Source organism: Verticillium alfalfae, genomic scaffold (genome assembly GCF_000150825.1).
Source record: "Verticillium alfalfae VaMs.102 supercont1.3 genomic scaffold, whole genome shotgun sequence".
NCBI lineage: Eukaryota > Fungi > Ascomycota > Sordariomycetes > Glomerellales > Plectosphaerellaceae > Verticillium > Verticillium alfalfae.
The window spans coordinates 1,506,763-1,523,051 of NW_003315036.1; the positions used below are offsets into that span (position 1 = coordinate 1,506,763).

The 16,289-nt window shown below is 51.9% G+C and overlaps 5 protein-coding genes and 2 non-coding genes across 7 annotated transcripts; 4 read left to right on the forward strand and 3 right to left on the reverse strand.

Annotated features, from left to right (window-relative positions):
• Positions 1-621: 621 nt before the first annotated feature.
• VDBG_02974 (allergen) lies at positions 622-1,500 on the forward strand (the record flags this gene model as incomplete). The annotated part of the gene is made up of 2 exons (XM_003006789.1): positions 622-827; positions 876-1,500. The coding sequence occupies 2 exons, from the start codon at positions 622-624 to the stop codon at positions 1,498-1,500; spliced, it is 831 nt and encodes a 276-aa protein (XP_003006835.1).
• A 518-nt stretch (positions 1,501-2,018) lies between these two features.
• Positions 2,019-2,787, forward strand: VDBG_02975 (conserved hypothetical protein; the record flags this gene model as incomplete). Its single annotated transcript, XM_003006790.1, has 2 exons — positions 2,019-2,108; positions 2,176-2,787. 2 exons carry the CDS (start codon positions 2,019-2,021, stop codon positions 2,785-2,787), a joined length of 702 nt encoding a protein of 233 aa, XP_003006836.1.
• Positions 2,788-4,265: 1,478 nt separating this feature from the next.
• On the forward strand, positions 4,266-5,543 carry VDBG_02976 (hypothetical protein; the record flags this gene model as incomplete). The annotated part of the gene is made up of 3 exons (XM_003006791.1): positions 4,266-4,356; positions 4,432-4,839; positions 4,903-5,543. 3 exons carry the CDS (start codon positions 4,266-4,268, stop codon positions 5,541-5,543), a joined length of 1,140 nt encoding a protein of 379 aa, XP_003006837.1.
• A 1,516-nt stretch (positions 5,544-7,059) lies between these two features.
• On the reverse strand, positions 7,060-8,410 carry VDBG_02977 (conserved hypothetical protein; the record flags this gene model as incomplete). The annotated part of the gene is made up of 4 exons (XM_003006792.1): positions 7,060-7,511; positions 7,573-7,640; positions 7,716-7,845; positions 7,894-8,410. The coding sequence occupies 4 exons, from the start codon at positions 8,408-8,410 to the stop codon at positions 7,060-7,062; spliced, it is 1,167 nt and encodes a 388-aa protein (XP_003006838.1).
• Positions 8,411-10,512: 2,102 nt separating this feature from the next.
• On the forward strand, positions 10,513-12,232 carry VDBG_02978 (FAD binding domain-containing protein; the record flags this gene model as incomplete). Its single annotated transcript, XM_003006793.1, has 4 exons — positions 10,513-10,593; positions 10,698-10,993; positions 11,106-11,681; positions 11,740-12,232. The coding sequence occupies 4 exons, from the start codon at positions 10,513-10,515 to the stop codon at positions 12,230-12,232; spliced, it is 1,446 nt and encodes a 481-aa protein (XP_003006839.1).
• A 326-nt stretch (positions 12,233-12,558) lies between these two features.
• VDBG_15055 lies at positions 12,559-12,650 on the reverse strand. The gene has a single exon. It is a non-coding gene; the product is annotated as a tRNA-Pro (tRNA).
• A 2,609-nt stretch (positions 12,651-15,259) lies between these two features.
• On the reverse strand, positions 15,260-15,351 carry VDBG_15056. Its single transcript has one exon. It is a non-coding gene; the product is annotated as a tRNA-Pro (tRNA).
• Positions 15,352-16,289: the final 938 nt, after the last annotated feature.

Sequence of the window (16,289 nt, forward strand, 5' to 3'; positions counted from 1 at the left end):
AGCCAAAATCGATGGTGGCATCTTCACCCCCTCGATCTCAAGAGCACATTCCTGGAGACCCGAGACATACTGCAACCGGGGCGTCGCTAGCCCAAGCCACCCATGCGACCATGCCTTTCGCAGCATATGGTCCTGTCCCTACAGATCAACGGTGCTGCTTTGCCCAAATCTTACCGCCGGATCGACGGGATGAAGTCGTCATCCCAGCTTGCTGCGACATTCACACCAACGGACCGCCGCCATTAGGATCTTTTCAGCCGCATGTCAGATGTGACATTCAACGGATGCATCTAGCCGCGGTGTCCCGAGCATGTCCTCGCAACTTTGTGATGAGATCATGCCCCCATCTTCTGCCTATTGCATTCACATTCGCACCAGCTCTCTGGGTAGTTGGAGATTTCTCGAAAGGGATGAAGGTATGACGTGTGAAGATGACGTCGAAGATGCTCTCGGGCGACGGACATCACGAGCTTTCCGCAAAAGCATATATGTTTAGGCTTCTGGCCGGTCATCATCTTTCTTCTCTCATCGCATCGTCACCCTCAACTCAGTACTGCAGTGATACCCAACTTCAACGCCATCTCAAGCCACACAGCAACAAGCCAAACAACAGTCGCCAATATGCAGAAAGCCAAGCAAGCCGTTGCCGACTTCGTCTCCCGCGATGGGAAGCACAAGACCACTGTCGAGGAGGATGTTCGTCGCGAGATTACGGAGGAGCATGTTATGCCTCACCGCCATGAGAATGTCACGACCGCGATCGACAAGGAGGTTCACCAGGATCATCACCACACTACTGTGCAGCCCATTATGGCGAAGGAGACACTGTAAGTAGCCCAATGTCGCGATTTACATCTGGTCGCTAACAACCGCAGTGCCGAGAAGCACACTCACAACATTGTCCCTGTTGAGCACAAGACGTTCGAGCATGGCAACGACAAGGATGTCCGGGCCAAACTTGATGCCGACGCTGCCCAGTACAGGGACACTTCTACCACTCACGACACTACTCACTCGAGCTCGGTCAATCCCGTGGTTGCCGGTGAGCGCATTCATCACCATGTGCACGAGCACGTTCAGCCCGTGATTCAGAAGGAGGTTATCGCGCCCCAGGTCGTCCACACAACCATTCCCATTCATGAGACCCACCATGCCGCGGCTCAGTTTCACGGAACCTCTGTGCTCCCCCCCAAGACACTTGAGGAGCTCAACAGCAACAAGGCCGGCCTGGACGGCAAGGGACATTCCAAGGTTGAATATGATGGGTGCCCCAAGTCTTACAACAGAGACTTGCAGGTCGAGCAGGGTGAGGGCGACAGAGATATGCACGCCCACAGCGGCGGTCTCGGCGGAGTCCTGAGCGGTACTCGCAAGCACAAGCACACTGGCTCTGCTGATAGTGGCGTTGGTGTTAATCCCGACACTACTGGTCTTCGCAGCGACAAGGCGGCACTCAAGAACGAGGCCGCCCTGCGTGAGAATGCTTCTCAGCGTGTCTAAGTTATAGACCGGAAGAGGGGCTCGCTTATGTGTAAAATTAGCCTTGGCTTGATACTGCAGATGCAATTAATAGTCGAATTTGGAATTGCTCCGCTTTGTTCCTTCACGGCGTGACTTTGACATCACTCCCACGAGTAATGCAGCTTAAGATGTAGCACTGTATATCTAGCACTTCTCTGTGTGTATTATGGCACTCCTCAAACATGAGCTCGCCGAAGGCATGAACATTCTGCCTGACGTTAGTTTGGTGATGAATTACGTCGACCAGTCGGGGTTGCGGAGTGAAACCTTCTCACATCGCGGGGTAACGAGTCCCAGACATCGTGGAGCTGGTGTTGATGACGTCGACCATCGGTAATGAGGTGTCAAGGAGCAGGACTTCCAATGTCGCTCGAATGATGAGAAACGTGCCCAAACGAGGCAAATTTATACTTGCCACTTCAACATTGCGTACCTTGCATGCTTGCCTTCGTGTCCTGGGTCGCGTATCTGGGCTACTCTCAAGCACTATAGAAACAATGGCATCTTTACCAGAGACGAATCAAGCGGCTGGCGAGCCAACCTCGATCAAAGATCAAGCATTATCGACAGGCGCATCAGCAACTCAGGTCGGTGCACTCGCATCTTTCTTAGCACTTTGCGTCTGCCAGCTATCAGCACAACTGACGACTGCAGACCTTTGCTCCCATGCAGAATATTTGTGCACACCTCAACGCGTTTCACGCCTACGTGTCGGATCCTACCCGAGTTGTCGAAGCCAATCACTACTGCGGCCATTTGAACGAAGACGTACGACAGTGTATTATTTACGACAGTCCTGAGCCGACTGCCCGGATCATCGGTGTTGAGTACATGATAAGCCCCACGCTATACGAAACACTTGAGGCCGAGGAACGGAAATTATGGCATAGCCACGTGTACGAGGTTAGATCTGGGATGCTCATTATGCCGCAGCCTGCTTTACCAGATGCAGCCTGGCAGCTGGTCGAAAATAAGGAGATGGAGGAAGTGGTAAAACTGTATGGAAAAGTGTATCACTTGTGGCAAGTCGACCGCGGGGATAAGCTGCCTTTGGGCAAGCCGGAGTTGATGACGAGCTACACGGCGCCCGGGCAATTTGATTTCGAGAACTTTGTCGGTGACAGAGATCGAAGATTCCAATCGGACTACAAGAGGAAGGAGAAGGCAAGAGAAGGGATTAAGAGCCCAAAAATCCACCCTGATACAGACCAAGCATGGAAGACACAGGGCAAGGTGCGCGACGACAGAGAGGACCTGAGAAAATAGTCTTCGCCCGAGCAAATTCTTCAGGGGCCACTGAGTCCTACCTGACTCTTGCAAGCATCGCCATTCTTATGCGCAATTCAGGCTTACGGGCTTGCCGCTGATAACCAAGCTCGAGCTAAACAAGGCAGCATTGCTGCGTGTCAAAGTTGGCCGAAGGTGACCGTGGGGGTTTGGCAGTCTCGCTTTTCAAAGGCAAGGAGGCGCATGGCATGATCACGAGACAGACGACACTGCACTTCTGCTTCAGAGTCGTCCCAAGCGTGAGAGAAGGTCCGGCGATGGCCGTTGGGGGCTGTGTGGCCATGTGCCTGTTGTCCACTCGGCCGAAAGTCATCTTGAAATGGCACGATGACTGGCGGAGAGTTACGTGAGACGACAGATGTGTTGTAGGGTCACCCTGGCATAGCCCATCGTCTTGAGACCTCCTTGCGACAATCACGTGGATCTCGACTCGTCTGTCCTATGGGGAGGCGTTCTGACGCATTGATAGACGCCAGGTAAGGCATTGGAGGAATGGCAGCTACCTGGTCACGAAACATGAAGTCGGCTCGCCTTTCGGCTTTTGTTTGTTGTCGCCTGTTCGTAAATCGATGGGTCTATTCCTGTCAAGGTCGTCCGACCACGCAGTAAATGATTGGCTTGGCGTTTTCTTCTGTTCTCTCCGATGGCAGGCCACTAAATAATCACCGGAAATGGGGCCGGGGTTAAGCTCCAGGATGTGGCCAGCCTAATATGACAAACATGGCCAATCGTATGAGGGATGGTTCTGCCTACCTCTCTCATGGCCAGAAGCAAACATCTGCTTTGGACATGCCGAATGGCGAATCTCTCAAGTGGCCGGTAGCAGAACGCACTGTATGCCAAATAATAATAATAATGGCGATGCTCCTCGCCCTCCCGGACATGACGCTTGCTTGCCTTACATGTGTGGAGTCGTTTTTACATCCGGACGAAACGTGGCCTCGGCGAGGTCACTTGCTCCCCTCTGTCTCAGCATGTCGAGCACCGCACGATAAAAAGTATGACTCGTTCTGGACGTACTCTTCTAGGCCATGCTTGGCGGCCTAAAGCCCTGCCAAAATTGTAGACCATCATCCTCTATCCCCACGATGGTTACAGGGGTATCCTCTGTCTCCTGAGCGCATCTCCACCCCTGGAACAAAACCCGTTGCAGATGATCAGAGCCTTGGCCACTGCTACCCACACGACGATGCACTCAAGACCCAATGTTCAAGGAGCTTGCGAGCCTTGGCAATCGGATGTATTTGCCATGCACGGGAATGGTTTGTATAAAGACACCAGATGATTTTGACTCAATTATCGTCTTGTCTTTCGATCCTCTATCCAGTCTTTCCGTTTCCGCCTGATCCATCTGTCCGCACCTTTGGCTTGAAGTCATCTCTCTTTAGCGTACTTCATTCTCTTCTAGTGCTGGGCACATTTTGGTCTTTGACAGACATCCTTTCAACACATACAAAATGGTTTCTTTCACCAATTTCTTGTCAGCGTCAACTGTGCTGGCTATCACCCATGCGCACGGCGTCATTTTGAATGCCCAGGGACCTGCGGGTCCGGGCAGTGTTGGCTTCCAGGGCAAGTCATGGGGATGAGATACTATCAAGACTGTGGACTAACATCGACTAGTCAACCCCGACCTTCCTCGCAATTGCACGACCATCTCTCCCTGCCAGCAGGACGCAACCCTGATCAGAGACGCGGAGATTCAGCAAAATCTCGTCAACGAGTGTGGTCGAACTGAACTGGCCGGTAATATCGACATTGGCGAGAACACCGAAAACGCTCTGGCCGCCAATGCTGTTACCCAAGTCACCAAGGGAAGCTCTATTGAGGTTACAATCCACCAAGTCAACGCTGATGGTGCCGGCCCTTACGTTTGCGATCTTGATCAAACGAGCAACGGCCTTCGCCTCGTCGGTCAGATTCCGTTGAACGTCACAAATAATGTTCCCGGTGCCAACGGCTTCTCCCAAGCCAAGGCGCAGCAGTTCAAGATGACCGTCACTCTGCCCGACGACCTGGCCTGTACAGGTGGTGAGTCTATGAATAAGCCGGCTCCCCTCCAAGACTTTATGCTCATCGCTCATCATATTCCAGCCTCTACCGGCAACGTGTGCACAGTCCGCTGCCGGAATAATGCCGTCGCCGGGCCCTTTGGCGGCTGCTTCCCTGTCCAGCAGACCGACGTTGAGCCCAAGGTCAACACTCCCGCCAACTTGGCGTCGGCTCAGAGTCTCGAACTCACCCTCGCTCAGACCCAAAACAACCAGGCCGACCTAGTCAAGGCGCTCGAGGCCAACGCCAACGCCGGCACAGACGAAGCCAAGCAGAACCTTGCTGCTGTCGAGGCCATCCTCAATATTAACCCTACCACCAAAGCCGCCCCAGTTCAAACCCCGGATCTACCTGCGGCGCCTGCTGCTTCGAGCAGCACGGCTACATCTGCGACTGCTGAGGCTACCGAGGGTGCCGGCAACGGTAACGGCAACGGAAGTGAAAACGGAAATGGGAATGCTGGTAACGGCAACAACAGGGGTGGCAATGCTGGCGGCAACAACAACAATAATAACGGAAATGGCGCCGGTAATGGAAATGACAACGGACGGGGTCGAAATGGCGGCGATACCAATGGTGACGGTGGTGCTGGCAACACTGGCAATGCTGGTGTTGGGGGTGGTCGATTTGGGAACAACAACAAGCGCAGCAATGGACTTAGGTGGTCTAACAGAATGGCATAAGCGCTGAATATTCACATTAAGGCATGTACGAATTAAGTGGCTCCGGCCATTCAACAGTTGTGGGTCGCTAAGGTTTCTCCCAATACCATGGTAGAGTGAACCGCTCGTGTGTTCATTCCGTTGTGGCTGAAACGATTCTTACAATCAGTCACTGATGAGCCCTCAGAGCCACATGAACGGAAATTGCATCAGCCTGCATTATAGTTGAACTTGAAAACATTCGAAAACGAATCTAGAATTAGATACTATGAGACTTACAGTCCAGTATTATCCAAACTCGACTTTCATGCTGGGTTCTAGAGAGTTGATAAGTAATTGTCATAATCATTTTCAAGTACGACCCAGATTAAAGGCTTTCAGGGCCTGAAAGTCATGTTGGAAGAGCGACTTGCTATGCCACGCATCTAGATCATTCGGCAGTTTTGGGTATCTTGTGATTATCTCGCGCTGGTCATTGAATCTTGTACGGCTCAGCAATGCTTCGTTTGCTTCCTTGAGGAATAAATCCCCCTAACCATCGTCCCCACTAATGGCAACCCTAGGATTTCCTCTCTAATTCAACCCCTTCCTATAGCGATCACGTACAGTCTCGTAGGAGAAACATCCCAGACTTTTTAAGCCCGAGGGGACTTGAACTAGATTCGTTTTGGTTGACAAAAAAATCGCCAGTCAGAGAATCTTTCTTCGCTTGAGACGTTGATCTTGATCACGCATAACTTTACATCATTTTGCGTACCATACCGGCAGCCATAACTATATATTCTCTATGGGCTACACGATTCTCCGTACTATCTCTACCTACAGCTAGAATGAAGCTGCCGTCAAGGCCACTGAAGGCTTTTCTCGATGCGAAGTACCTCGCTTGCACGAACACACCCGTCCTAGGGTAAACATTGACTACTCCTAGACTATTATGTGGTATCGACATGTCACTCTTCGGTAGCTTTCAATCCACTCGACTACCTTATGTCCTTTATATGTCTGCTTTTCATGTCTTCTCACATGTCTGTCTTCTGCATGAGACTTGATGTGTCTGGTCCACAGTATTCATATCAAAGTGGGAGCAGCGTATTATCTGTCTCCGATGACGGTCAAACCTGATGCATAGACTTGATGGCAATCAGCACAGCTTCTCGCCTGTTTAAGCCGCAAGATGCTTCTTTCGTGCGTCTGGGGAGGTTTACTAGATGTAATTGGATTAGCATATTCATGCAAGGGCTATTGATCATCATCTTTGAGTCAGCAGATCTTGGTCTACGAGAACCGAGCTTGAGACTAAGTTTATTCTCACCAAGCTTTCTGTTCCTTGGGAACTCTCTCTGTCAGGAAACTGCTGAGAGTAGCAACATCTGGCGCCTGATTTCGCTATCGGGGCACGTTGGCGAGAGAAGCAGGCGGGAACTTAGAGGCACGGCGAGTCTTGTTGATGAACAAATGTTTCTCATTCCAAAAAGATGTTACAGCATTGAACATAAGTGACTTTCCCAAACAACTTCTTGTAACTCAATATATAGTCCTACACTTGACGAGAAACCGACCTCCCGGCATCGCCCCCCAACACAGACGTCCGTCGCGTCAGCCGCGGCGGCTGCATCTCATACGAATCGTTTCCTTTTTGCTGCTGCCCGCCTCCATCTTCGAACTCAACACTTATCTCTGTCGTCATCGCAATACCTGTCGGGAATTTTTGATGATCATTGCCGAGAATGCTTCGGTCGCTGTCAGCGTCATCGAGTGCAGCCTCCGACGGGTGGACTGCTGTCCGTCTGGTTGCTGCCTGCGAGTGAACATGAAACTTGCTGTTCGTGGACTTGAGGTATCCGTTGGGCCCTGGAGAGGAGCCAGCATAGTTGGTAGAGCGACTGGCGTCGCGGATGAGAACGCGCAGGACTGGGACGGAGGCCGCGATGATGGTCGAGCTCGGTTCGGCGAGGGAGAATACCCAGAAGAGAAGAATATTATGAAGAACTGGAGTGGCTTCATGAGTGCATGTTTTTTTGTAGACGTGGTGGGGCAGCGGATCGCTTACACTTCTTGTCCAAAGGATTCATGGTGGTGACACTCTGTACAGCCTTCATGATGCCCGTCACGCCAGCACTGCTCCCTGTTAGCAGTCCAGAATTGAACACAGAATGCGTGAAGATATCTCGCAGTAGCCATTGTGTGTCATACATTACGCCAAAACTCATTGCAACGCTGACGCTGATCTTTTCAGCCCTGTTCATGTGCAACCCCCAAATGACTCTCCAGGGCAGAAACGCGAGAACGAAATCGGTTAGAGCCGAATAGGCTACATTGCCTACTATTAGCGACCGGTGGTGGTCAGCGAGAAAAATATTGAGGCGCTTACAAGAGCTGACAATGTTGATGATGCCCGGGTTCTTGACATCCCAACACTGTCCGGGAAGCACGTATGGTGATATATCTCCGCAGACTTTCTTCCACTGTGCAAATACATGGAAGATGAAGAGAAAGCCAATGCTGGCAATGATGAACCAGATGATGTATTTCTGTATTTTCGACGAGAACCGCAGCAGTGTGACGGCAAATGACGCCTTCGTTAAGGCCAGTGAGAGCAAATGGCAGGTGTGTGTCGTGCGGACTAACACGCCCACTTTCAAGGGATCTTTCTCGTGGTGCGTTAGGTGGCCCAAGAGCATCGCTTCAGTCAGGACAGCGGCTGCCGTTAAGAGAAGTAGCCACCCCAGGCCGAGGATGTAGTCGTCCCACCACGTCTGACCACTTCGGGTGACCCGGCAATAGATTCGAAGGGCGAAGAAGATTGTTGATATGACGACCATTGGCCAGATGGCCGCGAGGACCTTCGTCGCAGCATTTTCGACCGCTTCGGGCGGGATGTACTCCATTTCGACTTACGTGCGCGACGATTCGAGTGTCTTTCGTTTGTTGTCGTGGGTGGCTTCGCTTGCGATTGAGGATTGAAAGAGAGCAGCGAGAAAATTCGCCCTCGGATCGACATCAGAGGGAGAAGACAAGTACTTGAACCCAAGTAGCCATGGCAATCCCTGCACAGATCTTCCATGTCAAAGGTGTCAGCTTTTTGTTGGACGGGAACCCTTCACGTGCGTCTTGATTAGGACTTGGCAAAAAGTCTGTAGGATCTGGTACTGTTCGGGCATAGATTGCTGGAGGCCAGGGTAACGACACGAAAACTTGAACCCAAAATTCAATTTTCCATCAGTACTTGTCACTTCGGAAGCCCCTGGAGGGTACTGAAGTTTGCGACGCTTTCAACATCCTTGTGACTGCAGTGTATTCCTGACAGTTTCACTTCCGAGAGCCAACAGCAGAATGGCAAGTCAGGCAACCCTAGTCCAGGAGCCAAGCAAGGCAAAAAGCCCTTTCGTCCCACTCTGAGCCGAAGGTCCGCCCCCCCCCCCAGTATGGTCTACTTTCCCTGCATGAATTCAAGGATTGGAGCGGCAGAAAAGAGGTGTTCAATCTGATCCAGGGGTTGGTGTCCACGAAGAATTCCCCCCCCCCCTGGCTTCGCCACACTGGTGCATCGGAGTTGGTTCACATGCCGAGAATCTCCTGGGCAGTCCTATGATCCAGAAACGCGGGTTCGGTAGCGAATTGCTGGCACATGGCTCACGCTCTTGTGGTCGGGGAACAGCATATTCTTCCGGTGGAAGAAAGTAACAAGCATCGACTGCAAGTCAGCTTTTGTCGTTGATTTTGAGCTTCGACACACTGATCAACATCAGTCCAGGGACAAAAGGATCGCCCGATGTCCCCTCAGCTGGCCTGGCGTCACCCACTGGTGGGTAGCCTAGGGGCGGGGTTTGCGCGTTTAGGACCCCTGGGCTTGGACAGCGTCCGCCGGAACTGTTGCCGCGAGGCACTTGCGGGGATGTGAATCATCTTAGTTCAGGCGTTAGAGTACATGTAGCCCTGGCAAAAAAAGAATCCTGGTTCCAACAATGTCACTTCTACTTGACGACATGTGCTTTCTGTGGCGCCAGGTGACTTTTCGGGAAGAGCCCGGAAGGATCAGAGAAGCATCAATGGGTTCATGATACCAGGAAAAGAGGTTACCGCCCCTCTGCCCGTCATGGATGCTATGCTCAATTCGTCATGCATGCAGCGCAGTTTCGTGTGTCTTGATGGAGCAACGAGGCGGGGATTTTGGACCAGGTCGAATTGGCAGTGCGCAGTATTCTGGGCATGTTTGTCTGTCTGCATCATCATTCCCACAGCACACATCCGCCGAGATGCTTTCTTTCTTCAGTCCATCCTGCCACGCAGGCGTATATTGGTGAATAATAGGGACACCCGAATGAGGCTGTATTCGGGCACAAATACTAGGGCGCGTTGTCCACGCGGTTTTGGCCGGATCGTATTCAACTTTAGGAAGGTCTTTCGTTCAAACAGCCGAGAACACACAACACACAGTATCGACTCAAATCATCGTCTTTCTCTCGAGCAACTTACGCGGCACAAGAGTGATGGACGGGCCCCGCCATGTGTCCTATTCCTCGGTCCTCACTAGATTTCGCATTCCCGGTTCGCTCGGGGCCTAGCAAGTGAGCCAAGCAGGCTTGCTACAACCATGAAGAGAGCAATATCCAACGACTGTACCTGCGTGGACCCTGGCGCACTAAGCATGGGTTGCTTCCGCCGGAACTGCACCTTATGCACGAGTACCTTGCATGTCATTCAATGCTGCATGCCAAGGCTGTACTAGCCAATAGATTGTAAGTCTCCTGCCGAATAATCAGGGTCGTTCCCCTAAGCGCAGGGGTGTTTTTCGGATACGGGGACAGGTATCACGAGTTGTTCAACATGCCAAAGGCTTGATGGAGAGAGTACCAGCAGATGCGCAACGTGCTTTAATTTGGCCACATCGCCCTCGTGGCTACCATGTTCCCACCATCAGTAGTCTCACCAGCTCTTACAGCCATTCATTCTTTCATACGGCCTTGCGGCTCATCACATTCTTTTGAACATGGTTCGCAGTTCTAATATTGTCGCCGCTGCTACGTTCCTGGCCGGCGTGTGCCAGGCCCAGGCCACCGGGTTCAAAAGCGTAAGTTGCTCCGACCCCGTACTGACTAGACATACAGCAGTCTTGCTAGTGCCCAGATTACATACTTTGTTGCAAGAACAAGCTGACTCGTAGGGGCTTTGTAGTGTGATGCGCTCATTGATGCCGGACTTGGTGAAAGCCTCCTGCTGCCAGCAAGCGAGGATGACACGTACACTCGGGCTCTGGGAACGTATTACTCGGCCACTGTGGCGGAGATGAGGCCATTCTGCATCCTTCAACCCAAGACCGTAGCTGATGTGTCCACCGCGGTCAAGGCTCTAGCTCCTCTGAGCGGTGCCGGGTCCTGGAATATCGCCGTCCGCGGCGGTGGTCACGGTCATTGGGGAGGCAATAACGTCCACAATGGCGTGACAATCGACCTTTCTCTTTTCAACAAGACGTCTGTACACAATTCGACGTGTGGCAAAGTATATCTCAACCTGATCTAACTTGCTCGATCTTCCGCTGACATTATAGATCGCATCGATTGGTGCTGGCTCACGATGGGCGAGCGTCCTCGCAGAAACCGAAAAGCATGGACTTGGTGTCACAGGCGGTCGCATCGGAAATGTTGGTGTCGCAGGCCTCACCCTCGGAGGAGGCACCTCATTCCTCATTGCCGAGCGAGGCTTTGCCTGCGATGACGTTGTGAACTACGAGGTCGTCCTCGCCGACGGTAGTACAGTCAACGCCAACAAGCACGACAACCCTCGGCTCTTCAAGGCCCTCAAAGGCGGCGGTAGCAACTTCGGTATTGTAACCCGCTTCGACATGGCTACTTTCCCCAAGAAGACCTTGTACGGCGGTATCATGTTCATCGACTGGAAGCACAAGGACGAGCTTGTGGATTCAATGATCGAGGTCATTTCCGACAGCGAGGAGAAGCCCGGAGACAGCATGATTGTCATGTATACCTACAATGCAGGTGCTGCAGCTCCAATGATGGGCACCATCCCCATGAGTGCCACGGGCGATGAGGACGCTCGACCTTTCCGCGGGATGGACCAGATGACGGCTGTCATGGATATGCGCACGAGGTGGACCTACGGCGAACTCCTTGCAGTCATGCAAGATAACGGTGGCAAGAGGTCAGTTGAACATGGTGAAATGTCGAACGGAGGCACTGATGCTGATGCTACCTGATAGAAACTCCTGGTACACGCTCTGCTTTCACAACGACAAGCGCATCATGGACAAAGCCGAGGAACTGTTTCACACCCTCGTCGCAGACGCCGAAAAGGCCTTCCCGAACGCCTCCTGGTCGCTCAACTTCGTCTTCCAGCCCTTGCCCAAGGTTGTTGCCAAGTTCTCCGGCGGAAATGCTCTCGGACTACAAGACAGTCTGACGCACGATGGCATTCTTTTCGCGGGTGAGGCAACGCTCAACACACGCGCCGAGGAGGCCTATTTCAGCTCCCGCCTGGCAATCATCACCCACCAGCTCGAGGCATACGCTAAGTCAGTTGACGGCAACATCCCCTTCCGCTACCTGCCCTATGCCGCTCCCGAGCAGGATCCCCTCAGCACGTACGGCGCTGAGAACATTGCTCTGATGAAAGACGTTGCCCTTGAGTACGACCCTACAGGATTCTTTCAGACCAGGGTCAATGGAGGTTTCAAGCTCGACAACGTCGCGTAACTCGAGCTTTCTAAGTAGAAGAAGGCTGTTTGAGTTATCTCCCAACAGACGCCCCATAGACATCAGAACAATAGACGGGCAAGCAGGCAAAGACCAACATAACGCCGTTTCGAGAGGCAATACTAGTGACAAAAAATACTGCATCGATCACAACGTTGAACGCACTAGACTTTGAGACTGCCAAACCTTGAGCCAGGCGTTAGGCTGTCTCGGCGAGTGAACTTCGGGATACTTTCAAATGCGTCCGTTGAGTCGTCAGTGCCTTTTGCCCACGAGCCCCCTAGTGCCCTCCCCCGACCTTCGGGGGCCTAGCCGGCAAAAGATTGGGCGCCATCCGGGGATTGAACCCGGGACCTCTCGCAAGCAATGCTTCAGGGTGTAGCCCTAAGCGAGAATCATACCACTAGACCAACGGCGCGTTGATTGAACTATCCCTGGTTGGACCAGGGGCCGGTCGATGGGAAGCAGTGCTGGCAGGTGAGTAAATCAAGGCAGCAACGTCTCGGTGTGGGTCGTGAGTTGCTGTGGCCCGAGATTGAGATAGGGCTTGTGAGGCTATCACGATGGGGGCGTGGGGATGATGTGGGGAGCTACAAGGTTGCTGGCTTGCGTGCCTACGCGGAAAACGGTTCTCAGCCAGGATTATTTTTTTACGCGCGCTCGCCTCATTCCATTGCTTGCCCGGACAACAGGTCCCACCTGTGGCCCACCACTCTAGGTCACTCCAAGCCACTTCCTTGAAGCTTAAGGATCGACCGAGCAGTCCATGGACTACTCGGGCCGGACAGATACTACATAGTCGAGAGCCGTGTGCTCTAGTGACAAGGGAAACCCTATGATGTCCCTCTGCTTGGTCCTCGAGCCCCGGATGGCAACCATACGAAAGTAGTGTAGGTGCATGCCAGTTCTTGCAGAACTGGCTCATTGTGACGACGTATTCTGCTATTTGTCCTTAATTATGTTGATACTGCGAAGCTTACTGCGAAGCTGCGACAAGTAAGTGTCGTGGCCGAGCAACGACAAACATAAGCGAACGTATCAGGATCAGTTTGGATCAAAAATCTGATACGAATTACAAAATAGAATGCTGTCTGCGATGCAAGATCGAAATTGTGACTTGATTCTTTTCGAAGCGCTTTGTACTAGGTCGCCGTGTAAGGTTGCTCCCGGTCCTCGAGCGAGGAAGGACTGGAAGGTCTTACTCTTCAAAAAAGACAAACACTGCTTCACAGGCATACACTCACCTATCGGTGTTGAGCAGGGCATCAATAACACTGCCTTCATCCCACGAAACTTGATCAACTTGGCATTTCTGGCTTTGCGTCCCCGACTTTATTCATGGTCATACGCAGAATGATAAAAGAAACAAGGCTTGACTGTGATGTCAGGTAGGCAGGTATTGGAGACTAGAGATTGATCTCAGAGAAAGATCAAAATAAAAACAAAAAAATGAAATAAATAAAAGCACAAGGATAGGACACCGCGAGGCAATCGGTGGGCCATCGTTGAGCGTGGTATGAAAGGTGCGCCACAGGTCTAGAGAAATGAAAAGGGGCTGTAACTTTTTCCACATACATCAAACACATTTTTTTTTAATTTTATGCTAAGATAAATTTCGCGCAGCTGGGTATCTATCGCTCGTTGATACAGGTCTTATGCTTGGGACTGTGGGCTCTACTCCAGGTAATAAGCCTCCATAACCAAATCGCTTCAAGTTCAGAGTCATTCTAGTTTTGCTTCATTTGTTTGGGCCGCTGGAAGTAAGGCTTTCTCTCGTTTCCAAAGAAAAACACCTATCAAGGTCATGCCAAGAAGCTTGGTGATCATAAGAACTGCATGGCCTGCCAAGTAGGAAAAATGGTTCAGAAACCTGGAGTCCAAAGACTGTCAGATGAAAAGCGCTGTTAAAGTTTCAACACCTTCGACATGGAATGGCCGCTAACTAAGGCCCGGATGACGCCCTTTAATGGGCGCGGCGAGATCAGCCCCTATCAACCTCCTGCGCTCTGCTCCATCTGGGAAAGGAAAGTCTTCTCAAACTTCCATTTTTGCTGGTTCCCTTATCTGTGGCCGAGCTCAGGTTTCGCCTTTTCGACAGCGTCTCCGAGTTTCCACACCGATCCAATCCTGGCCCATGCTGAACACATGTCAATGATGAGAACTCGTGGCTTCTAATCTTTCAAGGGTTAGAAGACTAGAAGCTAACTTGAATAACAGGACTCTCGTCGAAGAGCCGGTTAAACATGCCGATGCCATGAACCTCTAGGGAAAGCACATGATCGCCAAGGTAGGTATCAGCACGAAGCACAGACATTGGGAGCATGAATAAACATAGGCCATCAGCTGAGTGGACACCACTCGGCATAGATCAACAGTTGCGAATAACTTAGCAGTATTTGATATCCTTGGCGTTATACCATTCCCCTCCGCTACAATGGCTTTGGTCGCACAGACTGAGTAAATCGTCATGATTCGCGCGTACGATGCACCTGAGCACATACGACCATACCTACTGGAGAACTCGGGATCCCGTCCGCTCTCCCATAGATAAGCCAGTAAGGGTCGGACTAGTAGTTGGGTGGGTGACCACCAGCGAATCCCTGATGTTGTATGTTTTTGATATTTTTTTCTTGGTGTTTTGGCTTTGTGGTGCATGCAATCTTTCAAACGGCCGCCCGCCGACTGCTTCCATCCTCGTTGCCACTACTACAATTTTGAATTTAAGCAGCATTGTCCTTTAGCTGTATCTTGGTGTCCGAGCATTAATACTCAACATGTAAATTTCGAATTTTTTACTGGTACCGAGACCCACGTGTAATTCTAGCCGACGTGAGGACGTGGTAGCCAGCACTGACTAATACGATGACTGTGCATCGATGGAGTAACGCGACAACGACTCGAACTAGGCTCAGCAGAGACTCGTGATTGTGAGAGGCATATCGAAAGCTCATGCTCATTCAGACAAGCTAGGAAAATCAGTGTGCAAAATTGCAAAAAGAGAACAGTCTGAAGACTGATGATGACGTGGGCGCCATCCGGGGATTGAACCCGGGACCTCTCGCAAGCAGTGCTTCAGGGTGTGACCCTAAGCGAGAATCATACCACTAGACCAACGGCGCGTTCGCAATCAAATCCCTGGCTGAACCAGGGGCCGCTCGATGATTTCGGGGCGATTTTGACAAGTCTATGTAGCCTGTGCCAGAAGACCAGAAGCAGTGGGTATCTCCTATCTTTTTTTCTGTGGGTCACAGAGATTAAGCAGCGATTGGGGCTCTTCCTGACTGCACCAGTGGCTGTGGCTGGTAGCTCCTGACTCTTCGGCGTGCGGTGCGTTGGGCAAGACGACATTGTCACCTTAACTCAACGTCTTCATGCCAGTCCTCCCCCAACAGAGCTTGTTTCCCATACAGCTGGCCATGCATGCATATGGCGCGTGCTACCTTGGTATCGGTCTGTCCTACCAGTCCCAACAGCCCATCGGCTCATGTCACGAGGACGCCACGACGTTGTGCTTATCACATGCTCAAGCCCCAACGGAAAGCTTCTCGGCGGCCTGCATATCCCGACAAAAGGTCTTTCAGCTTGCCTCTTGTTACCGGGCGCCGACGTCGATCTTGACCGACTCTTTGGGAAAAGTCGGAACAGAAAAAAGACTCTGCAAGTGCCGCACGAGGATGTGTGTGTGTGTGTGTGGAACTTGCCGTGGATGCCCAGCAGAGGTCTCGCCACGTCGATATGCCGAGACCCCTCACGATCATGACCCAAAAGGCTGGCGGGAAGAAGAAGATTCTGATCAGAGATGCCTACCGACTGGTTGCAGTACGCCAGAAAAAAGCCACTACCCAGCCACTGGTCGAGTCATCACCACGACACGTCGACGTCAGAAACCCTCCGCTCCATGGAAAAAGGCCTCACACCACGCTTCCTACTGCGCCAAGTTGGTGGGGCATCTTGGGCCTTTTGCTCGCTCCGTTCCATGCCACGCGAGCACCTGTCACAGCGGCCGTGGGCGTCTGCGCCGGCACCGGCATTGAGGGGCTGAGTGGGCATGGCTCGG